The sequence below is a fragment of the Miscanthus floridulus genome, chromosome 19 (assembly GCF_019320115.1).
Source record: "Miscanthus floridulus cultivar M001 chromosome 19, ASM1932011v1, whole genome shotgun sequence".
Classification (NCBI taxonomy): Eukaryota; Viridiplantae; Streptophyta; class Magnoliopsida; order Poales; family Poaceae; genus Miscanthus; species Miscanthus floridulus.
Window position 1 is genome coordinate 35248886 of NC_089598.1, and position 25587 is coordinate 35274472.

Genomic DNA, 25587 nt, shown 5'->3' on the forward strand with positions numbered 1-25587 from the left:
CCTGTTGCTGAGGCACGAGAAGCACGACGAGGGAGCAGCATCCAAAACTGGGGCAGAAAAAGCTCTGGGCATCCACCCATACTATTCGAGTATTCGTGGCCGGCCGGTCACGGTGTGGGCGCGCGGCCACGACGGCGACATTTCGTCCGGCGGCACCCAAGCCAACCACCACCAACAAACGAATCCCTGCACGTTCATCTCTACGACGTTCGCTCTTGCCTCTTGGCATTTCCTCCTCCCTTGGGCTTGGGTTGCTGTTACCGATGGCTGATGGGCCAATGAGTCCAAAGCCTACCCGTGCGTTGTGGTCTCGTGGAACTCTGGAAGTGACATTGGGGCCGCAAACAGGCGCTGGGCCCACGGACGGTACCCATACGGGACGCCGAGTACTCTGTAGGCCATTGGAACGTGATGCTCCTAGCGCAAGTGACAAGCTTGCGGTGTACTACTACGCAGCAGTGAGGTACAGAGGAGCTAGCCCTTAACATCTGAACTGTGGGGTCTGGTGTGCGTTGGCCCACATGTCAGAAATCAAAGCTGAGGTGTGGGCAAAAGCGGGCCTCCCGCACCGACGCGACCCGCGAAAAGCAACGTCCCCAGAAGCTGCAGCCCCCGCAGGCCGCAGCCACAGGGCAGAGGGCAGGCGGACGGGGACGCGGACGCGCGTGCAGGAAGGCGTGAACAATGGCCGGCGCCGCGGCGATGGCCTCCTTAGCCTCGGTGGCGGGGGCGTGGCTCGACCTCGACCTCCACGGGTCGACGGCCCTGCTCCCGCGCCGGTTGTGGCCGTCGTCGTCGGGCGGCGGCGGCGGCGGCGCCGAGCTGTTCCCGTTCCCGCTGCTTGTCTGGCTGTGGCCGGCGTCGGGCGTCGAGGCGCTGCGGGCTGCGTGGGACGCGGCGCGCGCGGCGGCCGTGGCGCCGGCGCTGGCCGCCGCGTCGTGGTTCTGCCTGGCCCTGTCGGCCATGCTCCTCGCGGACGCCGTGTTCCTGGCCGCCGCCAGCGCTCTGGCGCGGCGGAGGAGGCCGTACCGGGCGCCGGGCCCCATTATTGCTGGCCCCACCGCCGAGGAGGACGGGGACGAGGAGGCTGGCCGCAGCGTCGGCTACCCCATGGTGCTGGTCCAAATCCCCATGTACAACGAGCGAGAGGTCCGTGTTCTCTCGCTGTACTTCGGGCACACCAACGCAATGCGATGTTGGGAACGGTGGTTTTATACGATTATATTTATTTATTATACGTGTAAAATACGTACCATTCCTTTTTCCTTTTTTTGGGCGCGCAGGTGTACAAGCTATCCATTGGAGCAGCATGCGGGATGTCGTGGCCGTCGGATAGGGTCATCGTACAGGTTCTCGACGATTCCACTGATCCGACGGTTAAGGTAAAGCTTTCAATCTTCTTGCAGCCTTTGAATCCCATGAGTGAGATAATTTTAAGTTTAATCCCTTTTTAAAAATACTAGCATTTATATACCAAATAAATATTATTATATTAATCACACAATATATTTTTATAGTGTAGTACAGATTTAGCGATTTAATACTTAATGTTGATACTATTTTTCCTATAAACCAAACTCAAGAAAAAAACACTAACTAAGATACCAAATAAATGTTTTTTTTGCGAAACAAATATTATTATATTAATCATAAAATATACTCTATTTCGTAATAAATCTATTTAAAAACATTAATGTATATACTATTTCTATAAATTTACTAAAACTAAAAAAATTTAACTCATTCAAATCTAACATTACACTCTTTTATCGAGCTGGGTAAGTTTCAACGCATAGACTGAAGAATGATAATGTAGTAGACCTATAGCGACAGCATGATAACTCTTTGCGAGTAAGGTCCTCTTTGGCATAGCTCTTTGTAACTTCAGCTTCACCTGACATTTCATTGTTTATATGCACTGACTAGACACTATTAATGAAGCTAGTTTTCAATCTCTTCTAGAATTACTAGATGTCGATGAAGCCACTTTTTGGGCTTCACCAGCTTTGGCTTCTCATATCTGCTGTAGCATTAAGCCAAAGCTGCATAGGCTGTATCAAAGAGGACCTAAATTCACTTCACTCTAGCTAGCTCATCGGCGGAGTTGTTGGTAATTTGTGAAAAAAAATTGATGTCCCCGTTGGTTAGCATATTCAATACTCCGCTTTAAACTGTAAGCCGTTTTAGTTTTCATTTTAGTCAGACTTATCTAATAAATTTGTAGAAATATATTAACATCTATAATATCAAATAAATAAAAAGAGCGTACCCAGTGCAGAGAGTTCCCACTCTGTGCGGGGTCTGGAAAAGGGTGCCCTCGCCTGTGCAATGCGAGGAGACCGCGACTCGAACCTGGGACCTTCCGTTCACATGCGGTAAGAGTCTACCGCTTGCACCAGGCCCACCCTTCTATAATATCAAATAAATACAACAACAACATAGCCTTTCAGTCCCAAGCAAGTTGGGGTAGAATAGAGTTAAAACCTACCAAGAGCCCCAAGTCACGGTTTAGGCACTTCAATAGCTGATTTTCAAGTACTCCTATTCAATATAGATCTCTAGGTATATCCCAAGTTTTCAAATCTCTTTTTATTGCCTTCCCCCATGTCAATTTCGGTCTTCCTCTATCTCTTCTCATATTATTAGCTTGGCTTAGGACTCCATAATGCACTGATGCCTCTAAAGGTCTTCCTTAGACATAGCCAAACCACCTCAATTGATGTTGGATAAGCTTTTCTTCAATTGGTGCTACCTCTAGGTGATAACGTATATCATCGTTCCAAACTCAGTCCATTCTTGTGTGACCGTAAATCCATCGCAACATACGTATTTCTGCAACATTCAGTTGTTGAACATGTTGAATCTTTGTAGACCAACATTCTGCTCCATACAACATAGCCGGTCTAATCGTCGTTCTATAGAACTTGCCTTTTATATTTTGTGGTACCCTCTTGTCACAGAGAATGCCAGAAGCTTGTCGTCACTTGATCCACCCTGCTTTGATTCTATGGCTAACGTCCGCATCAATATCTCCATCCCTCTGTAGCATCGATCCTAGATAGCAAAAGGTATTCTTCTTAGGCACTACTTGACCTTCCAAACTCACATCTCCCTCCTCCTGTACAACTCCGCTAAAGTCATATCTCATGTTTTCGGTTTTAGTTCTGCTCAATCTAAAACCTTTAAACTCAAGGGTCTGCCGTCATAACTCTAGTTTTTTATTTACTCCCGCCTGGCTTTCGTCCACTAACACTACATCATCAGCGAACAACATACACCAAGGAATATCCCCTTGTATGTTCCTGGTAACCTCATCCATTACCAAGGCAAAGAGATACGGGCTTAAGGCTGACCCTTGATGAAGTTCAATTTTAATCGGGAAGTAATTTGTGTTACCATCGTTTGTTCGAACACTAGTCACAACATTGTTGTACATGTTCTTGATGAGGGTCACATACTTTGATGGGACTTTATGTTTGTCCAAAGACCATCACATAACATTTTTTGGTATCTTATCATAAGCCTTCTCCAAGTCAATGAAAACCAAGTGGAGGTCCTTCTTCTGCTCTCTAAACCGCTTGTCGGGTATCTTAGAATGAGGTACCCCAAGCAAAACATCAAAATGGGTTGCTAAAGTCCCATCAAAAAAGAAAAAGCTAGAAGGTAAGTCGTGGGCCCCTCACCCGCCACGATCAAGCCCACCGGGTCCTCCCCCTCCTCGCCTCGAGCCTCGAGCAGGAGGTCTCGGCATCCTGACGCCAACTCCGCTTCGCGCGAGGCTCCCCAGGGAAGGCCTCGGTAAGGAACGCGTCTCCGCCCCGCCCGAGGCTCTCCACGGAAGGCCTCGGCAGGAAGCGCGTTCTCCGTATCGCGCGAGGCCTCTCGCGCGAGGCCTCGGCAAGGAGCCTGATCTCCGTCTCGCGCGAGGCCTCATTCTCCGTGTCGCTCGAGGCCGGCTCGTCCGTGGTCCGTCGCCCCCTGCCTCGGCCGACCCTCCCGACAGCGCGTCATGTCTCATTAATACTTTCAACCACTCCCGCAATCTCAGCCGGACAGCAGCTCAACGTCACAGAATGGCCGACGCGACCCGAAGTCGCATTAGCGCCGTACCGGCTGGGACAGGGCACAGCGGGGGTTACCGGCAACTGTGTCCCAGCACTGTGTCCACGATCAGCGCCTGGGACAGGGTATGACGGGGGTTACCGGCAACTGTGTCCCAGCACTGTGTCCACGATCAGCGCCTGGGACAGGGTATGACGGGGGTTACCGGCCACTGTGTCCTAACGCTGCACCCACGACCCGCCGCCCGCTCAAGGCCTCGGCACTGTACACCGGGGCCTCGGCAATCTCGGGGTTCGTGCCTGCCGAGACCCCCCACCGCAGTACAAGCCTCGGCACCGACCAGGCCTCAGCCTCGCGCACAATCTGTCCACCGGGGCTTGCACGTTCGCCGCCACGTCCGCTCCGAGACATTCCCGGGGCTCCCACGACGCACAGGACCTGATGGGACAACCACGCCGCTCCAGTATTCCAAGGACGGATCGCTCCTACGACCACGCCGCCACCGGAACGGGCCACAGGGTTCGGACGTGCCACTCCTATTGGCACGACGTCGCATAATGATACATGTACTGCCCTCGTCCTCCCTTCAACTATAAAAGGAGAGGACTTGGGCCTCTTAGAGGGGAGGAAAAAAGACCGGATAACACATACACACACGCACACATTCCAGCCGCTTGAGAGCAACGTCTCAGACGGCCCACTCACACCCTGCCGAGACCTGGGACTAGTTCCCTCTCTCCCTTAGCTTGTAACCCCCTACTATGAGCACTTCGGTGCAAGGAATACAAGTTCTATCCCTCAGACTGGACGTAGGGCGCTGATTGCCCGAACCAGTATAAACCTTGTGTCTCTTTGCATCACCATCCGAAATCGGGAGCACGCAGAACAAATTCACTAGTCGGTCGAGGACCCCCCGGTCCGAAACATCGACAGTTGGCGCGCCAGGTAGGGGGCGCTGCGTGTCGGTTTCGTCATCCCAGCAGGTTTCGGATGGCAGACCCGGTACGGCCATTGCGTCTCGGCACCGTAGTTTGGTTCGGGAGCCTAGAGTTCATGTCTCTAGGGCATGAGTATGACATGGTACTCCTCACTCCTCGAGCGCCGCCGTCCGACGATGAAGTTACGCACCGGCAGCCCAGGCGCAGGCGGCGCCCGAGCGGCCGCTCTCGCCGCGCTCGCCAGGTACGACGCGAGCAGGGCCACCCCGACGCTACGCGAACCCGGGGCGGCACGCCACTCCCCGCCGATATCCTACGACCAGCTGTTGGTACGGGGTCCCTGGCCGGGGACCTGTCTGGCCTGAGCTTGGACAAAGGGAAATCGCCGGTGGCTTGCGATGGTGCCCAGTCGTCAAGCTCCGCTCCACCACTCCCTGAAGAACCGACCCCGGCGGAGCAGAATCTGGCAACGGCACCATCCTCATACCCCTTTGGGTTGAGAAATGTCGCCGCTTCTTACGCCTATGCATATGCTGCCACTCACGAGGATCCCTCAGAGCGCTGCCAGCGCTTCGGTCTTGACCTAAGCACCCATGCCGACTCCCCGGATGAGGACGAGGCACGGCCCGGAGTGGATTTCTCCGGGCTCCACGACCCTGGGGCTTTGCGACAGTTCTTGGCCGCAAGCGACTACTGCTTCGGTTGCTCCGACTCCGACGACGAAGGCACTTACGACCCCACTCGCGAGTGTTTCCACGTCGGGCTCGGGATGCCGAGGGCAGGCGGAGAGGATGAGGGTGCAGGTAGCCGCTCCCCACTTCGTCCAGGGGCGGGCGCCGTCACACCCCCACGCAATGTCCTGCCGGCCGCACGAAATGAGAACGTCGCTCTTGCACGACCTCAGCGCCCAGACCTAGAGCAGCTCCATGAGCTCCAGGCCAAGGTCGAACAAGACCAACTCCTTTTGCAGCAGCTTCGGGACTCTCTCGAACAGGAACAGCGAGGCCGCGGCGAAGGCGGGGGAGCCCGACGAAGACCCAGCTAGTACGCTCCTGCAAAGGATGCCAGTACTACGCTCGGCAGACACATCTCCCGGCCCTGGCCTTGCAAACCATCCCCATTATATGGCCGTTCGCCGTGTGGGGGCTCGACATAGTCGGGCCTCTGCAAAAGGCCCCCGGGGGCTACACCCATCTACTGGTATCAATCGACAAGTTCTTCAAATGGATCGAGGCCCGTCCGATCAATCGAATCAAATCCGAGCAGGCAGTGCTGTTCTTCACTAACATTATCCACCGGTTTGGGGTCCCCAACACCATCATCATCGACAACGGGACGCAGTTCACCGGCAAAAAATTCCTGACGTTTTGCGACGACCACCACATCCGTGTGGCCTGGTCGGCCGTAGGACACCCAAGGACCAACGGCCAAGTAGAGCGTGCCAACGGCATGATCCTACATGGCCTCAAGCCAAGAATTCACAACCGGTTGAAAAAGTTTGGCAAGAAATGGCTCGCCGAACTCCCGTCGGTCATCTGGAGCCTGAGAAACACCCCAAGCCGAGCAACGGGGTTCACGCCTTTCTTCCTAGTCTATGGGGCCGAAGCCATCCTCCCCACCGACCTAGAATATGGTTCCCCAAGGCTGCAAGCCTATAACGAACAAAGCAACCGCACAACCCGAGAGGACGCCCTCGATCAGCTGGAGGAAGCCCGAGACGTCGCGCTACTACACTCGGCCAAGTATCAGCAGAGCCTGCGGCGCTATCAGGCCCGACGCGTCCGAGGCCGAGACCTGAAGGTAGGCGACCTGGTGTTGAGGCTAGCACAGAGCAACAAGGGTCGCCACAAGCTGACCCCGCCACGGGAAGGACCGTACATCATCGCCCAAGTCCTGAAACCCGGGACCTACAAGCTGGCCAACGAAAAGGGCGAAATCTTCACCAACGCTTGGAACATAGAACAGCTACGTCGCTTTTATCCCTAAATTTCCAAGCATTGTATATGTCGTTTCTCGAAATACAATTAAAAAGTGCTCTTTAGTTGGTCTTTACTTTTCGAGAAACCCCCCGAGCCCACCGTAGGTCTCGGCAGAACAATAAACACAACAAGGGAGACTCGACTCTGCCTCAGCAGAACCAAGCCTCCCTCGGGGGCTAGATGGGGGACTCTCCCTAGGTCCCACGCACCATTTTTTAGTTGCTTTTCGAAAAAATTCCTACGCCAAGTCTCTAGCAGGTTCTGACGAATCATTTGTAAAGACTCGCCGGACCAAAGTCCGTTTCCTAAGCAAGAGGCCGGTAGAGTCACGAGACGGCCTATGCCCCCGGGCTATGGCACTCCCTCACTACCTCTCGCTCAAGGGACGGCTTAGGGCCCACAGGGGTGTTTTGCAAACGAAATCTGATCAGAAGCAACAGAGGGCAAAGGCTCGGAAACATGAGAAAAACAACTAAGAAACACAAATACGTCAGAAATAAAGGCCTCGATGGCCACAAACGTTATGATACAAAAATAACCCCTATTCTATCTTTACGTAGCCCCCGGGGCCCAGATTAAGGCTCAGGGCCTCCAGCACCGGCAGATGGCAGGGGAGGAACCACCTCGTCTTCAAAGAGCGTCGCCAGCGCCGTGCCAGGGCCTTCCGCCGCCTCCAGCAGCTTCGCGACCGCCGCGTGGGCCTCCTCGTCATCATCAGGCAGAACGTAGCCATCACTGATGGCCGGGAGGTCGACGCCAAGGTAGTGAGAGGAGATGACGGCCATCGCCCGCTTGACACCCGTGTGCAGCGCCCCTCGAAGCCGCTCGCGCATCTGGCTGCTCAGCGCAATCAAGCGGCTCCCAAGGGAGCTGCCCGACTGAACCCCCTCGACCTCCAGGGCCTCGCAGGCGGAAAGGGCAGCACGCTTTAGCGCCTCGTGCTCCCCGATCTCGGTCTCGAGCACCGTCTGCACCGCGCTGGAAGCCTCGGCGGCCCGAATGATCTCCGCCTCAGACTCTGCACCACGGAAAATGGAATAAGGTCGAGCCAGAGAAGAAAACAACCTAAGTTAGGGACGGAAGCCCACGGAGCTCACCCTTGGCCTTCAGCTCCCAGCGTCGGGTCTCGGCCTGACAGGCCTCGGCTTTCTCCTTCAACCACTGGGCCTCGACCCGAGAGGCCTCGGCCGCCCTGGAAGCTTCACTCCCTAGCTCTGCGTCATACAAGGAAGTTAGGGAGCGAACATAAGAGGAAGAAAACAAAACAAGGGGACTCAAACTCACCCTCGACCGTCCCCCTCAAAACCACAGCCTCGATTTGCGAGGCCTCAACCGCAGCAAGGGCCTCATTCAGAGCGCCTTTGGTCAGCCGGTGCGCACTCTCCTCTGCCCCCAGCTGCCCGGCGAGGGCCTTGCCCGAGGCCGTCGCTTCTTCAGCCCGGGATCTGAAGGCATCCCGATCGCTGACGGCGCGGGTAAGCTCCTCCTCCAGCTCCTTGATCCGCGCCGCCAAGGGAGCGAGCTGCGTCTGGGCTGTGGCCGCCTCGACCTTCGCATCGGCACAGCGAAGGCGGAGGTCCTCCACCTCCGCGCTTCGTGCCGACAGAAGCTCGTTAGCATCGGCAAGAAGGCCCCTCTGCCTCTGAAGCTGGTCCCAGATTCCCCTCTCCCGCCGGAGGAAGACCGACTTCCCGAGGGACCGGGTCTCGAGCTCCTGAGGAGGCAGAGCAGAGGTCGTCGATTGCGACAAAACCAAGGAAAGAATAACGTCGCGCGAGAAAGGAAAACACGAACCTGGGCGACTCCGGGCAGTTCGTCGGCCACCACATACTGCGCCGTCCGTAGCGACCGCTCCACTAGCTCGTGGTACTGCTTGAAGGTACTCCAGCGCCTGCCCTCAGCCATGTCCTCGAGGGCGAACAGAGGCTCCCCCTCAGGGTCGTCCCGGCTCCGCCACAGTACCCGCGGGTGATCCCACCCGCGGGGCTCGGGTCGCACCCGCACGAGGGCCGAGCTTCCCTCGTCTAGGAGCGGCGCCGGCTGCTCCACGGCATTGGTCTCCTCGGCGCCGACCACTTCCCGCGCCCGGGAAGTGTCGTCGGAGGAGATCGGATAGACCTCCACCTCCCGGGCACTCTCCCGCAACAACGGCGGGCCCTGAGCCAAGGGCACGGCCGAGGCCTCCGCCGCCTGCATCTCCGCCTCCTGCACAGACGGCCTCGCCACCATCACGACGGCTGCGGTGACCTCGGGGGCTCCGGCCTCTGCAATCACGGCCTCGGCGGTCTCGGGGGCTCCGGCCTCCGTCATTGTGGCCTCGGCAGACACAGAAACGCCGACCGCGGACACTGCGGTCTCGGCGGTCATGGGCGTAGGGGCCTCCTTCGCCTCAGCCCCAGAGGCCCCGGGAGCCTCGGCAACAAAGGGTACGATGGCCCCATCCGACCGTGTAGGGGCCGCCTCGGCAACCCCTCCTTGGGCGACCGGTTCCTTTGGGTCGACCATCGCCGACGCCGCGCCGCGTTGGATGGCGACCTGCGCCTCCGCCACCCAGTGGGCAGAGGAGCCGGGGCTCGCCTTAAGCGCCTTAAGGGGCGCCAAGGGGAGGTCGTCCGCAGGCCGTTTCCGACTAAAGAAAATTAACCTACAGGGTCAGCGCGAGACCAAAAAAGCGAACGGAAGACACCATAACCCAGCCAAAAATACACTTACTTTGAACGGGGCAGCCCCAGCTTCGCCACAGCAAACCTCATCTGCGACGGCGGAGGCGGCGGCGGTGGCGTCGCATCCGTATCCATCGGCGCCGGTCGGTCCTCAGCGGACCCCGACGCCCCTTCGGTCCTCTGCGGGGCCTGGTGGCGTCGCCTCCACCGCCACCGGCTCCGCCGCGATGGCCGAGCTTACCAGGCTGACGGCGCGTTTGCCTAACGCCCGCGCCTCGGGCGTGTCGGCCTCGGCCCCGGGTCCGCTTCTCCTCCCCTTCCCGGGGGTGCCGGGCTGCTTGCCGACGCCCCAGGCGCCACCTCCACGATGTCAGGAAGGTGGTCTAGGGGGCCTCGCCCTACCTCGCCCTTGTCGTTTCCGTCCGAGGCCTCCGTCGACAACGACGTCGACGGGGATTCCTCCAACGGGAGACCATCCTTCCGTTGCTGACGGCGGCGCTTATCCAGCGCCTCGCGCGCAAGGATGTGCTTCGTGCGCTTCGCCGCCTTAGCATCCTTCCGCTTCTTCTGCGCGTCGGCATGAGCGCGGTTGATCGCTCACTGCCCCGCGTCCTCGGGAACGGGCGGCGGGGAGGAGCGCACGTCCCTCATCCCCTGAAGAAACGACAAACGCTCATAAGGAAACAAGGGATAAAGGGAGATTGAGGAGGTTCAGAGGCTACAGCGGCACTCGACTTACCAGCGAAAGGAACCCCCGCGACGGTCGCATCGCGAAGGGGGTGAGGTTGCCGCCCCTCAACTTCGCGTCTACCGTCTCCCCCACCCGACGATGAATTTCCTCGTCGGAGAGGGCGGAGGAAGACATCCGGGTGCCTTCGACGGGCTCACCCGGCCTCATCTCGAACAGCCGCCGCCGTCGAGCCATCAGCGACAGCACCCTCCGGCGGTGGAAGGCGGCCACAACCACAGCGACGGTGAGGCCATGGCCCCACAGCCTCGCCAGCCCCTCTAGGAGCGGCTCCAGCTTGGGCTGGTCGACCTTCGGGACACCCCACTTCCATTTCTCCGGGCAACTGCCCACAATCCGCCCAGTATAAGGGGGAAGCCCTTCGTCGTCGTTGCGGAGGTAGAACCAACTCGTGTACCATCGGCGGTTGGAGGACGCGAGTTGGGCCGGGATGTAGAGGTGCAGGCGGTCCTGACGCACTTGGAGAGTGCAGCCTCCGGCCCTCGATGCCTTCCTCTTGCCCGACGTGCCCGTCGGCTTGGTAGTATGCCCCGCCCGGAACAGGTGGAGCCACAAATCCCAATGGGGAGCGATCCCCAAATACCCCTCGCAGACGGCAACGAAGATAGCCGCCTGAGCGATGGAGTTGGGATTAAAATTGTGGAGCTCCACGCCGTAGTAGTGCGGGAGCGCCCGCATGAATTGGTCCGCCGGAACGCTGAGGCCGCGCTCGTGGAAGGAGACGAAGCTTACGACGTAGCCGTCGCGGGGCCTCGGCTCCAGCTCGCCGTACGGAGCAATCCACTCCGGCCTACTAGGGTCGGTCACCGGGCGGAGGAGTCCACCGTCGACAAGCGACTGGAGCATCTCCTCGGTGACGTCCGACGGATCCCAAGGGTCCGCCTCGACAACGACAACGTTGCCGGCCATGAGTGCGACGGAGGAATCGGGCGCGGCGGTGAGTTTTTCTCTCTCCCTCCACGCTCTCGCTTTTTTCTCGCTTTCTCCCTAGGCTCGCTCTTCTCTCCTCTTCTTCCCGGCACCCACTGCTCTGGCGATGGCTCGACGGAGGTGGCAGGCAAGGTAAGACAAGGAGGGGCAAGACTCTTCGGGTATTTATGCAGGGAGGAGGCGAAACGAACGAGCGACGAAATCGGGGAGGTTTTCCCCGTCCGGCGCGGTTAACCACGAGCCGATTTCGGCGGCCCACGCGCCCACGTCTCCCGCATTAAATGCGAGGACAGTTACGTCCCGTCCATCGCGTCGTGCTCGGTCCACTACGGCAGCAGGCGTCGTTTCGCCTCCCCATGAAACCGCCTCAAAAGACGCGCCACCCGCGGCCGAGCCGATAGGGAAGATATTTCCCGCGGCCTGTTCCTTTCATAGGAAGGAACCGGGCTCTGAGCCTATTACGATCCAGGGGTTCGAAGGCTGGACCCCAAAGGGTTTCGACAGCCGCCCCAGGATAACAGAGTCAGGGGCGACTGCGGGCGAGCCTGTACGGGGCCGAGACCCAAGCGAGCGAAACGCTTGGGACGCCCAAAGTCGTGTCCGAGACCGGCAGGAAAGTATCCGAATGGGATCCCACCGTAGGGAGGCACCGAGCCACCGAGGCCCAACGAACGGCCTCGGCACCCACTAGAGAAATCCTCTGGTACTCTTGGAGTGTGTCTCTGGACCGCTAGCCGTCCCCTAACGAACGGGGTTCGGACCTCCACTCGGACTACCCGATAACAGCTCACCGGAAGTGCCACCGCTCGTGCCCATCGAGGGTAGCGAGGCACATTCCACCCCTCCTTCCGAGCGAAAAGGAAGCGCGAGGGTCGCATAAAAAGTCAGGGGAACCCCTGACGGCCTTCTCGCCCTATGCAGAGGCTAGGGGGCTCCTCCTGCAAATATGCCGAGACCCCACGTTCCGGGCTCGCACCCAAAGGGGCCTCGGCAAACAAACCCTCACGCGCGAGGGGCGTATAAAAAGTCAGGAGAATTCCCGACGGCCCTCTCACGCAGAGGCTAGGGGCTCTTCCTGCAACCTCGCCGAGACCAGAATGGGCTCGGCAAACTAACCCTCCGTTCGAACGAAAGGGACATGTGAAGATCAGATGAAAGGGCCAGAACACCCAAGACAAAGATAAACAGCCCAAAACTGCGCTAGAGGTTTCGCTACAAACACGATAAAAGGGCGCCGAGCCCGTTACGGTCAGGGGTTCGAAGGTTGGGCCTCCAAAAGGCTTCGACAGCCGCCCCAGGGCAACAGAGTCAGGGACTGACATCGGGACGAGCCTACGAATGGCCTAGGCCCGAGCGAACGGTCGCTCGGGGCGTCCTAAGTCGTGTCCGAGACCTGGCGGGGAAGTATCCGAATGGGATCCCACCGTAGGGAGGCACCGAGCCACCGAGGCCCGCGAACGGCCTCGGCACCCACTAGAGAAACCCCCTGGTACTCTTGGAGTGCGTCTCTGGACCACTAGCCGTCCCCCAGCGAACGGGGCTCGGGCCTCCACTCGGACTACCCGCTAACAGCTCACCGGAAGTGTCCACGCTCGTGCCCATCGAGGGTAGCCTGGCACATTCCACCCCTCCTCCCGAGCGAAAGGAAGCGTGAGGGTCATACCCAAAGTCAGGGGCCCCCTGACGAACCTCTCGCCCCGCGCGGAGGCTAGAGGGCTTTTCTTCTGCAGCCTCGCCGAGACCCCCGCAAACCGAACTTGCGCTTAGGGGCTCAACAAATGCAATAAGAACTACTCGTTCAGACACGGAAATGAAGAAAGCCCCTGGGGAGTAACTTCACTCCCCCAGGGGCTCGGGGGCTACATCCGGCGGGTGCGCTCGCGCGCACCCACCAGAACCTAGAGAAAATAAACCCTAATTCTTACGGGGCAGGTATGAACCAAGCCTCGGCAAACCCTCAGGGGGAGTGCACGCACTCCCCCTGAGGCTCGGGGGCTACTGTCGGGTATCTTAGAATGGGGTACCCCAAGCAAAACATCAAAATAGGTTGCTAAAGTCCCATCAAAAAAGAAAAAGCTAGAAGGTAAGTCGTGGGCCCCTCACCCGCCACGACCAAGCCCACCGGGTCCTCCCCCTCCTCGCCTCGAGCCTCGAGCAGGAGGTCTCGGCATCCTGACGCCAACTCCGCTTCGCGCGAGGCTCCCCAGGGAAGGCCTCGGCAAGGAACGCGTCTCCACCCCGCCCGAGGCTCTCCACGGAAGGCCTCGGCAGGAAGCGCGTTCTCCGTATCGCGCGAGGCCTCTCGCGCGAGGCCTCGGCAAGGAGCCTGATCTCCGTCTCGCGCGAGGCCTCATTCTCCGTGTCGCTCGAGGCCGGCTCGTCCGCGGTCCGTCGCCCCCCGCCTCGGCCGACCCTCCCGACAGCGCGTCACGTCTCATTAATACTTTCAACCACTCCCGCAATCTCAGCCGGACAGCGGCTCAACGTCACAGAATGGCCGACGCGACTCGAAGTCGCATCAGCGCCGTACCAGCTGGGACAGGGCACGGCGGGGGTTACCGGCAACTGTGTCCTAGCACTGTGTCCACGATCAGCGCCTGGGACAGGGTATGACGGGGGTTACCGGCAACTGTGTCCCAGCACTGTGTCCACGATCAGCGCCTGGGACAGGGTATGACGGGGGTTACCGGCCACTGTGTCCTAACGCTGCACCCACGACTCGCCGCCCGCTCAAGGCCTCGGCACTGTACACCGGGACCTCGGCAATCTCGGGGTTCGTGCCTGCCGAGACCCCCCCACCGCAGTACAAGCCTCGGCACCGACCAGGCCTCAGCCTCGCGCACAATCTGTCCACCGGGGCTTGCACGTTCGCCGCCACGTCCGCTCCGAGACATTCCCGGGGCTCCCACGACGCACAGGACCTGATGGGACAACCACGCCGCTCCAGTATTCCAAGGACGGATCGCTCCTACGACCACGCCGCCACCGGAACGGGCCACAGGGTTCGGACGTGCCACTCCTATTGGCACGACGTCGCATAGTGATACATGTACTGCCCTCGTCCTCCCTTCAACTATAAAAGGAGAGGACTTGGGCCTCTTAGAGGGAAGGAAAAAAGACCGGATAACACATACACACACGCACACATTCCAGCCGCTTGAGAGCAACGTCTCAGACGGCTCACTCACACCCTACCGAGACCTGGGACTAGTTCCCTCTCTCCCTTAGCTTGTAACCCCCTACTATGAGCACTTCGGTGCAAGGAATACAAGTTCTATCCCTCAGACTGGACGTAGGGCGCCGATTGCCCGAACCAGTATAAACCTTATGTCTCTTTGCATCATCATCCGAAATCGGGAGCACGCAGAACAAATTCACTAGTCGGTCGAGGACCCCCCGGTCCAAAACACCGACACCGCTCCATAACCTGTCTTATTAAGAAGATTGCTTCTGTGGTTAACCTTTCAGACATGAAACCAAATTGGTTTGTTGATATCTACGTCGTTCCTCGCAGGCGCTGCTCGATGACTCTCTTCCATAACTTCATAGTGTGGCTCATCAATTTAATTTCCCGATAATTAGTACAACTTTGGATATCTCCCTTGTTCTTGTAGATTGGTACCAATATGCATCTTCTCCACTTCTCAGGCATCTTGTTCGATCGAAAGATATTGTTGAACATCTTGGTTAGCCATATCCCCGAGACATCTCCACACCTTGATTGGGATACCATCAGGCCCATCGCTTTGCCCCCTTTCATTCTTTTCAAGGCTTCTCTGACCTCCGATTCTTGAATCCTCCGCACATAGCGCATATTAGTGTCATCAAACGAGTCGTTCAGCTGAACGAAATAAATACATTATAATAATATATTTCATATTGTATCCAATGGATCTTGTTTAATGTTGTAGTTGTTTGTGTATTTTGTAAAGTTTAACTTAGGACAAACATAAAATATATTACAATAGAGTGAATAGAATAGAAATATTATAGGTAAGATGATAGGGCATGTTATCGAGCCAACTGCATAATATACGTATATGGTATTAGGGTGACATTTACATATTTTTTGAAATTATAAAGCCTATTATTTAGTTTCATTAGGATTTTTTCACCAACAATTACTCTATTAATACATATTTGTTGTAGCTCAAAATTGACGTTGTTAGATTCATATTGAAAAAAAATGCTTGCTTATATGATTATAACTTTGTATGACATAAGTAAAATATTAATGGTGCAATTACCGGTCAAAGCCTTATTCTAACAAAATGAAGTATACCTTGTAAAAAATGGACAGAGCACTACGTACTCCCTGTTAAGTAATCTACTGCTCCCTTGTGTGAACGCACGACAGGGACAGGCGACGCCGAAAAGGGCTCCCTGCTGCTGCACTTTAGAAGCTGCAGGGGCAGGCGTCGAATGGCTCTCCTGCCGCACTGTAGCCACAGCAGGGGCAGGTGTCAAAGTCAGTCCTGCTGTCACATCTAGTCACTGTAGCAGCATGGTAGCCTGACATGTTTGTGTACTAGGATTAGATGGGTAGAGTTGTATATATAGTTTACCATTGCAACTCAGTAAAGGGAGCGAGTTCAGTTTGCCATCTCATCTGCAGAGCTCCGGCCAACGCTGGTGCTTGTGCTGTGTGTGCTCTGTTCTCCTACCCTTTTTCTACCTCTAGCCATAGTGTGTGGTCGGCAACGTAGGGGAGAGGTCAACTCGCTCGTGCCGGAGATCAAGTGGGCTAACAAGTGGTATCAAAGTCGTACAAGCGCCGTCGCCAGATTAACCGCTGGCGATGACGGACGGTTTGGAGATGTGCGACAGCAGCGGCGCTGCTGTGGCTGCCCAGCTATGACAGGAGGTCGTTGTGCGAACGGTGCGGGAGGTCAGCGGCACCAGTTGGCCGACGCTGACTCGCACCAACTATGACGAGTGGTCGGTGACTATGAAGGTCAAGCTCAGAGCCCGACAGCTCTGAAATGCTGTTAACAAGGGCACCGACAAAGAAGAAAATGACTGGGACAGCCCGAGCACGGGGGAAGCTGGCGGCTTCACTAGCACCTTCGTCGTCGAGCACTTGGTCATCCACGATGGTGGAGACGCTGGAGAGGAGGTGCCGAGCACTCCAGCAACAGAGCCGAGCACTCTTGGGGCGGTACCGAGCACTTCGGGAGGGGTGCCGAGCACTACAGGAGTGGTGCTGAGCGGTCCTGCAGTGGTGTCGACCACTCCAGGACGGGTGCCGAACACTCCCGTAGCAGAGCTGAGAAGTCTTGCAGTGGTGTCGACCACTTCAAGACTGGTGCCGAGCACTCTTGCAGTGGTGACGAGCAGTCCAGGAGTAGTGGCGAGCACTGCAGCCGGGGTGTCGAGCACTCTAGGTGCTGTGCCGACCACTCCAATGGAACAGGGAACTCCATCGACGCTGATTGAGTTCGCCTCACCTTCAAGTGACATCACTGAGTTTGTGGATGCCTTCCACGACGGTGAGGAGGTGCGGTTCCGCAGGCTGGACGACATCGTCGACGGCACAGGGTCCTCAGGCCTGGCGGGTCGGCTGCTCAATGACCCAGAGCTGCTTCTTGTCAGTGCAGAGGAACCACCTACGTTCGCGCTGGCCGAGCACGATGCAAATTGGCGACGGGCGATGCTGGAGGAGATGAAGGCGATCGAGAAAAACGAGACTTGGGAGCTCGTCGATCCACCCTCCAGGATGCCGTTCAATCGGCCTGAAGTGGGTGTACAAGGTCAAGGGGGACGAGTACGGCGCCATTGTCAAGCACAAGGCGCGCCTCGTCGTCCGAGGCTTTGTTTAGTGCGAGGGCATCGACTTTGAGGAAGTCTTTGCGCTGGTAGCGCGCATGGAGTCTGTTCGGCTGCTTCTGTCTTTGGCAGCAGCGAAGGACTGGCGCGTCCATCATCTGGACGTAAAATTGGCCTTCCTCAATGGCGAGCTGGCGGAGACAGTCTTCGTCAGGCAACCTCCGGGTTTCGCCGTCAAGGGAGCGGAGCACAGGGTGCTCCGACTGCGCAAGGCGCTCTACGGGCTGCGGTAGGCCCCGCGAGCGTGGAACGCCAACCTTGATGCCACGCTAGGTGAGCTTGGGTTCACGCAGTGCGCAACCGAGCACGTGCTCTACACGCGGCGAAGGGGGAAGGAGGAGCTCATCGGCGGCGTGTATGTGGACGACTTAATTGTCACCGGCGCACGTGCGGAGGACAATGACAGCTTCAAGCGCGAGATGGCGGTTCGTTTTGAAATGAGCGATCTCGGCGCGCTCTCCTACTACCTCGGCATCGAGGTGAGACAGGGGAAGGAGGCGCTCATGCTCGGTCAAAGCGCGTACGCCTCAAAGTTGTTGGAGCGGAGCGGCATGGCTGAGTGCAAGCCGTGCGTGACTCCGATAGAGGAGCGGCTGAAGCTGATGAAGGCCAGTACCGCGGCGAAGGTAGATGCAACACTCTATCGGAGCATCGTCGGCGGTCTGCGCTACCTAGTGCACACGAGGCCGGACATTGCGTTCGTCGTGGGCTACGTCAGCCGTTTCATGAAGGATCCTCGAGAGGATCACTAGGCTGCAGTGAAGCGGTTGCTGCGCTACGTCAAGGGGACAGTGGATCAGGGGATCGTCTTTCCCAAGACCGGCGGAAGTAGACTACAGCTCACTGTGTTCAGCGATGCAGACATGGCGGGGGACATCGACGGACGACGGAGCACCTCTGGCGTGCTCGTCTTCCTCGGGTCGGCTCCAATCTCATGGCTGTCGCTGAAACAGAAGGTGGTGGCGCTGTCCACGTGCGAGGCAGAATACGTGGCGACGGCCACAGCGGTGTGCCAAGCTGTATGGCTGCGCCGGCTGCTGGGCGAGCTGACCGGTGTGGAAGCTCACCCACCAGCACTGGTCGGCAACTCGTGGATGTCCTCACCAAGCCGCTCAGCCGTCTTTGATTCACAGAGCTGAAGAAGATGATCGGCATGGTGGGGGTTCTAGGGTTAGCAGCAGGATTAGGGGAAGAATTGTTAAGTAATCTGCTGCTCCCTTGTGTGAACGCACGGCAGGGACAGACGGCGCTGAAAATGGCTCTCTGCTATTGCACTGTAGCAGCTGCAGGGGCAGGCACCGAATGACTCTCATGCCGTACTGTAGCCACAGTAGGGACATGCACCAAAGTCAGCCCTGCTATCAGTTCTAGTCACTGTAGAAGCATGGTAGCCTGACATGTCTGTGTACTAGGATTAGATGGGTAGAGTTGTATATATAGTTTGTCACTGCAACTCAATAAAGAGAGCGTGTTCAGTTTGACATCTCATCTGCAGAGCTCCGACCAACGCTGGTGCTTGTGCTCTGTGTGTGCTCTATTCTCCCTTTCTTCTTCTACCTCTAGCCATAGTGTGTGGTCGGCAACAATAGTGCGTGGTCGGCAACGCAGAGGAGATGTCGACTCACCCATGCCGGAGATCAAGTGGACTAATACTCCCTTCATTTCAAATTATAAGTTATTCTAGCTTTTTAGATACATAGCTTTTGTTACACATCTAGATATATATTATGTCTAGATACATAGTAAAAACTATTTATCTAGAAAAGTCGGAATTACTTACGATTTGGAACGGAAGGAGTACATTACAAGGCAGGGTGCATAACTGCATATAGCTACAAAAGGTGCATACAGCTACATTGGTTACAAATGGACATGCAAACATTTCACTTCACAGATTTCTACACCTTTTCAGTGCAACATAGAGACATTCATGGTACTTGAATTAGTTACCTGTTGGAATAAAACAAGTACTGCGTACATTAGGTTGAGCTAACATCACTGAATTTTGCCGTTACCCTCCTCAAAGATACATCACATATTTAATGCTCTCAATAGGATCTGGTGGAGCTTGAATGCAAGTTTTGGGCTAACAAAGGCAAGAACGTGAAATACGAGGTGAGGAACAATCGGAAAGGTTACAAGGCGGGTGCGCTGAAACAAGGGATGCTCTACGAGTACGTTCAACAGTGTGATTTTGTCGCTGTGTTTGATGCTGATTTCCAACCAGAACCTGACTTCCTCATGAGGACTGTCCCATATCTTGTTCATAATCCACAAATTGGTCTTGTTCAAGCGCGGTGGGAATTTGGTAAGCATGAAAACGCTCAACTCCCTGGTCATGAGTTCCTTTGATTAGGGCATGCTTTGTGGCTGTCATGCTGCTACACTTATTTTAAGATCTGATCTGATATAAGAATGCAGTTTTCGAAGAATTTCTCGTAAGGTTGGCAAAATAAATTGTAGATTTGTAGTTTATTAAATCTTGCCTCCAACAGTCGTGTCCTTTGTAAACTGGTTTGAGACAAATAGCTAACCAGCTACCAAAATATTTGAAAACGGAACCACAAAATGAAATTATAATCTTTAGCAATGCAGTGGCTATGAACATGCCTTTTTCTACCTTTTGGATATAACAGTTAGCCGAAAGAATCCTTTTTCAAGCTGTTAGATTTTGTTGACTTGAATTAGCAATAATTCTTATCGTGTAGTATATTGCACCAAAAGTCCAAAACAACTAATAATTGCCGCTTAGTATGTCCTTGGTCGACCATGCTGTTGTATTTATTTGCCTAGTTTTAGCAGTCAGCATAAGTACATATATAATTGACAGGTAGCTTATCACCACTATTACACCTATGGTTACAGTTACAGCACGGGAAAAAAAACATGCTGATTAAAACAGAAGTTTTGTCTCTTTTATGTGCAGAGTAGCCTTATCTGTCTGATGCATCTCTTGTTACAATTGACAGGAACTTGCTGACTGGCATTTCGGGACGGTTTTGCAGTTAATCCCAATGAAGTCCTGATGACAAGGATACAAAAGATGACATTAGATTATCACTTCAAAGTAGAGCAGGAAGCAGGTTCATCCATCTTTGGCTTCTTTGGTTTTAACGGTATAACAGAAAATTCTCTGTGTCAGAATTCAATATTAGTCATTTTGTGGGACTAACCTATTTAAGTTCAGGAACTGCTGGTGTCTGGAGAATTTCTTCTATCAAGGAAGCCGGGGGCTGGGAGGATCGAACCACCGTGGAAGACATGGATTTAGCAGTCAGAGCAGGTCTGAAAGGATGGAAATTCATCTACGTTGGGGATGTTAAGGTAACAAATAGTACTAGTATAATGTACTCATAGGATTCAGTTTTCTAGTTTAGTTACACTATTTTTTTCTGCAATTCTACTTATAATTACTGTACATATATTGTACTGAAGAGATGTCAAAGCTATCTCAACATTTTTTCCCTTATGATATGTAGTCCTACAGCCAGTAGTCATATTTATAATGTGATGTGAACTTATTATTGTTGGAATCATAGGTAAAAAGTGAACTGCCAAGCAATCTGAAGGCATATCGCCGTCAACAACATCGGTGGACATGTGGGGCAGCAAATTTATTCCGGAAGATGGGAGCGGAAATTATTCTGACTAAGGTAATTTTTCGCTACAATCTATGTGTTTAGAGATAAAGTGGTTTCTTCTCTAGTAAGAATCAGTATCAATTCCTCCAGAAAAAAAGAGGAAAAACATGAGTATCAATTGTAGAGCCTCTCATGATTTGACCATACCATTTCAGCGTTGTTGTTTGTTTCTTTTGCAATATCTATCTGATGTCAAATCTTGAAGCAGGAGGTGTCGCTTTGGAGGAAGCTCTATTTGATCTACAGCTTCTTTTTCATTAGGAAGGTTGTTGCCCATGTGGTACCTTTCATGCTCTACTGTGTAGTAATTCCTTTGTCTGTCCTAATTCCTGAGGTCACTGTTCCTGTATGGGGGGTGGTTTATATCCCAACAACGATAACGCTCCTTTACGCCATCAGAAGTCCAAGGTTTGTATCTTCAAAAACTCTGGCATTAAATAGGCTGTCAAAAATGTTTCTAACAACTGTTTTGCTTTCAGTTCTATCCATTTCATACCATTCTGGATCCTTTTTGAGAATGTGATGTCTTTTCACCGAACAAAGGCGACATTCATCGGTTTGCTCGAGCTTGGGAGTGTAAACGAGTGGGTTGTCACAGAGAAGCTTGGTAATTCAAACGGCACCAAGTCCGAGCCACAAATACTTGAAAAGCCTCGCTGCAGGTTTTGGGACAGGTAGCCTGATGGACGTTTTATTTATTGTTCCTGAGAAATTTCATCAACTAGTTTTAGTTCGAGCTGACTCTAATTTGTCCACCTGTTTCCATGCTCCTTGCAGATGCACCATATCAGAGATTTTAGTTGCCATCTTCCTCTTCTTCTGTGCCACATACAACTTGGTTTTAGGAGACGACTTCTATTTCGTTTACATATATTTACAGGCAATAACATTTCTTATTGCTGGCACCGGTTTCTGCGGAACATCCAGCTCCAACTCATAACGGTACATAACAGCTAGGACTGATCCAACAGAAAAATTGTTCAAGTTAGGCCATGAACTTTGATCACCACCTCATAGGTTGCTTCTACAGCTGAGAGGCTCTTGGTTTTAGGTTCTTCAACCATTGGGGATGCAGGCATTGCTTCTGGAGACCATTGGAGTTCTATTGTGAATTGGTGGCTAAAGAACATAAAGAGAGTCAGCAAAACAGGAGTTTTGATACTTTGTTCCTCTTGGTGCTATGGATGATTTGGAAGGAATGCAATCGTCGTGTGCATGACAACTCAGCAAGCTCACCTGCCATCTTGGCGGTTAGGATCAACGAGGAGGCTTGCACCTGAATCAATGCGGGCTTCCATAGGTTACGGTCGTTTTTCACAGTTAGGGGTGCATAGCGAGTTGTGTTGGAGTTGACGGAGCGAAGCGGAGGCCCGTCGCCGGAGGCTTGGGCCGGAGCGTAGGATTTCGTGGAGACTTGATTCTCTTGTAAGCCGCCATATGCATGTAACCCAAAACTCTTGAGATAGTGAGATTGTTGCTGGCTAGTGCTCGTGGTTTTTCCCCTTCACATCGGAGGGGGTTTCCACGTTAAATCGTGTGTCTCCTCTGTGGCTTGATTCTTTACTTCATATTCCTATACGTCGTTCATAACAAGTTGTTTATTAGGAGCTCGCTTGGTCGTCATTTTCATGTGTCTCCTTAGTATTGTTGCTTCACATGATCTTGAGCTTGAGCAGTTAGATGTGAAGACTGCGTTTTTGCATGGAGAGCTTGAGGAGGACATATACATGGACCAACCAGAAGGGTTCATAGTGCCTGGCAAGGAAAAATATGTGTGCAAGTTGAAGAGATCCTTGTATGGTTTGAAACAGTCTCCTCGTCAGTGGAACAAGAGGTTTGATTCATTTATGTTAGCACAGTTTTAAAAGATCTAAGTATGACAGCTGTGTTTACATCAAGCATGTTAATGGATCACCTATATATTTGCTGTTATATGTTGTTGCTGCCAAGAGTAAGATTGAAATCACTAAGTTAAAGAAGCTATTGAGTAGTGGTTTTGATATGAAAGATCTTGGTAGTGCTAAGAAAATTCTTGGTATGGAAATTAGTAGAGACAGAAAATCTGGTTTGCTATTTCTTAGTCAACAAAATTATATCAAGAAAGTTCTTCAGCGTTTCAACATGCAAAATGCTAAGGCTGTTAGTACCCCTATTGCACCTCACTTTAAGTTGTCAGCTGCTCAGTGTCCTAGTACAGATGCAGAGATTGAATACATGTCAAGGGTTCCTTATTCTAGTGCTGTGGGGTCTTTGTTGTATGCCATGGTTTGCTCTCGTCCAGATTTGTCATATGCTATGAGTCTTGTTAGTAGATATATGTCTAATCCTGGCAAAGAACATTGGAGGGCAGTTCAGTAGATTTTCAGGTACCTCAGAGGCACAGCAGATTCCTGTTTAAAATTTGGAAGAACTGATAAGGGTCTTATTGGCTATGTGGATTCTGATTATGCTGCTGATCTGGACAGGCGAAGATCACTTACAGGTTATGTGTTTATTGTTGGCAGTTGTGCTGTGAGTTGGAGGGCTATTTTACAGTCAGTTGTTGCTTTGTCTACTACTGAAGCAGAATATATGGCTATTTGTGAAGCGTGCAAAGAATTAATTTGGCTGAAAGGTTTGTACGCTGAGCTTTGTGGAGTTGAATCTTGCATAAGTTTGTACTGTGACAGTTAAAGTGCAATTTACCTCACTAAAGATCAGATGTTCCATGAGAGAACTAAGCACATAGATATCAAGTATCATTTTATGCGTGATGTGATTGAAGAAGGTAAGCTAAAGGTATGCAAGATTAGTACTCATGATAATCCTGCTGATATGATGACAAAGCCTGTTCCTGTTGCTAAGTTTGAGCTGTGCTCAAGCTTAGTTGGTTTAATTGGATAGTCCAAGAGACTATTGTTGGCACCAGTTGTTTTCTATCTTTGTTATGTTCAGGATGAAGGGTTGATTTATGATACAAGATGAATTTATCTCAAGGTGGAGTTTGTTGGAGTTGTTCTAAATTCACTCCAGGATATAGGCCGGGCTTCTGACGGAGCGAAGCGGAGGCCCGTCGCCGGAGGCTTGGGCCGGAGCGTAGGGTTTCGTGGAGACTTATTCTCTTGTAAGCCACCATAGGCGTGTAACCTAAAACTCTTGAGATAGTGAGATTGTTGCTAGCTGGTGCCCGTGGTTTTTCCCCTTCACATCGGAGGGGTTTTTCACGTTAAATCGTGTGTATTCTCTGTGGCTTGATTCTTTACTTCATATTCCTATACGTTGTTCATAACAAGTTGTTTATTTGGAGCTCGCTTGGTCGTCATTTTCATGTAATCTTGGCGCCGTCTGTCTGAGCTCCTCGCTTGGACGTGCGGAGGGGCGCACTTGCTTTCTTCCTTATAATAAAGTAGTACACGCACAGGCGTGTTCATGAACTCGTGATATAACTAATAACCTCATTGCAGATTGCACTGTCATGCATACCGTGAAGACAAAGGATATCCTTTATTTTTCTCTTTATATTATCCTTTTTCCTTTCAAGAAAAGGAAGGTAGGAATGTAGTACGTGATTCGGAAGAAAATTCAGTGGACACCACGTCCAAACCGTCTTCTGTGAGACCCCGCCTTTGATGGAGAGATACATGGCGTTTAAGAAAATTAGACGTCTGATCACTAGTACAACGAAGTTCTGCACGGGCGGCTCCAGAAGCATTTTCATGCCACCACCAGTCGGCCACTGTGAAAGGCCAGTAAGAATCGTGAACATTACAGGCGTCTACTTGAGATGCGTCAATGTTAATACATTTACACACGGCGAGTGCGATTAAGCTGTGTTCCTCCCCATCACGACGAAAAGCTCAGCTCAAGAAACTTCACAAATTTCACCAAAATGAGCAAGAAAGGTGTTTTGGAGTTTGGAACATGTGAGATAGAATATGTTGTGGTAGAGTTACAAGGGACCCAAAACACACCAAAATCCAGCCAAGTGATCAGCTAAAAAACACAGCAGCAAGAAAATCTCTCAAAAATTACCATGGAAGTCACCGTAAAAGAAAAAAATGGAGTAGGGAAAGGATGAACTCGAATTTCAGCAAAAACTTCAATGAATTAACCCGGAATTGATCTACACTCCAGATTAGCCTCCTCCCAAACATCCTAGCTCCCACTGCAGATGAGAAACTAACCTAAGAGCTGAGGTAATCACTCCTCTCTAATCTAATCTTTCTAAAACCATGCATGAAGCTCTTGGAGAATGCAATTTTAGTGGAGAGTTTCATAGCCTTGTTTTCAAGAATGTAGAATGCAATGAAATATGGATGAACAACCACCCTGAATGCATAGTTTCATTCTTTTGTTTCATATAAGTAGTATTTAATTCCAGACTCATCTATGTTAAGTATGTCAAGGCCCATAGCCTTATATATTCTAAGCCTATATGGCCCATGAAGATTTCTATATATATGGTGGTCATCCCTAAGGGACTTGTTACACTCTTTAGATATTATAGGTCAGTAACAATTTAGAGTTGGAAACCGAGCCAAGAGAGTTTCGCCTACATGAAACTTGCTTCTTCTCTCTTCTTAAAAAAATTGCCATATTATAAAAAAAGCTTATTTACTAATCTATTAAATGTATATAAAACTCTTCTGCTGAGATTAGACTTAGTGATCATGTTTAGACGATGTAAGATCATGTGTATGCTAAGATACATTTCAACAATATTTACCAAAAATAAAACAAGTTAGCGAGTGAACCAAAAATTCGATAGCAGAGATAAGTTTCTGCCAAAAAAACTGCATATTCTCAAAATTTGATTGCGAA

General features: G+C 52.8%; 1 protein-coding gene across 1 annotated transcript; it reads left to right on the forward strand.

The window, feature by feature from the left end:
* Nucleotides 1-529: 529 nt before the first annotated feature.
* LOC136529121 (probable glucomannan 4-beta-mannosyltransferase 3) lies at nucleotides 530-24257 on the forward strand. The gene is made up of 9 exons (XM_066522191.1): nucleotides 530-1149; nucleotides 1284-1382; nucleotides 19202-19454; nucleotides 20152-20262; nucleotides 20334-20470; nucleotides 20686-20799; nucleotides 20996-21195; nucleotides 21267-21461; nucleotides 21565-24257. The coding sequence occupies exons 1-9, from the start codon at nucleotides 685-687 to the stop codon at nucleotides 21725-21727; spliced, it is 1737 nt and encodes a 578-aa protein (XP_066378288.1). The 5' UTR covers nucleotides 530-684; the 3' UTR covers nucleotides 21728-24257.
* The last annotated feature ends 1330 nt before the right edge of the window (nucleotides 24258-25587 follow it).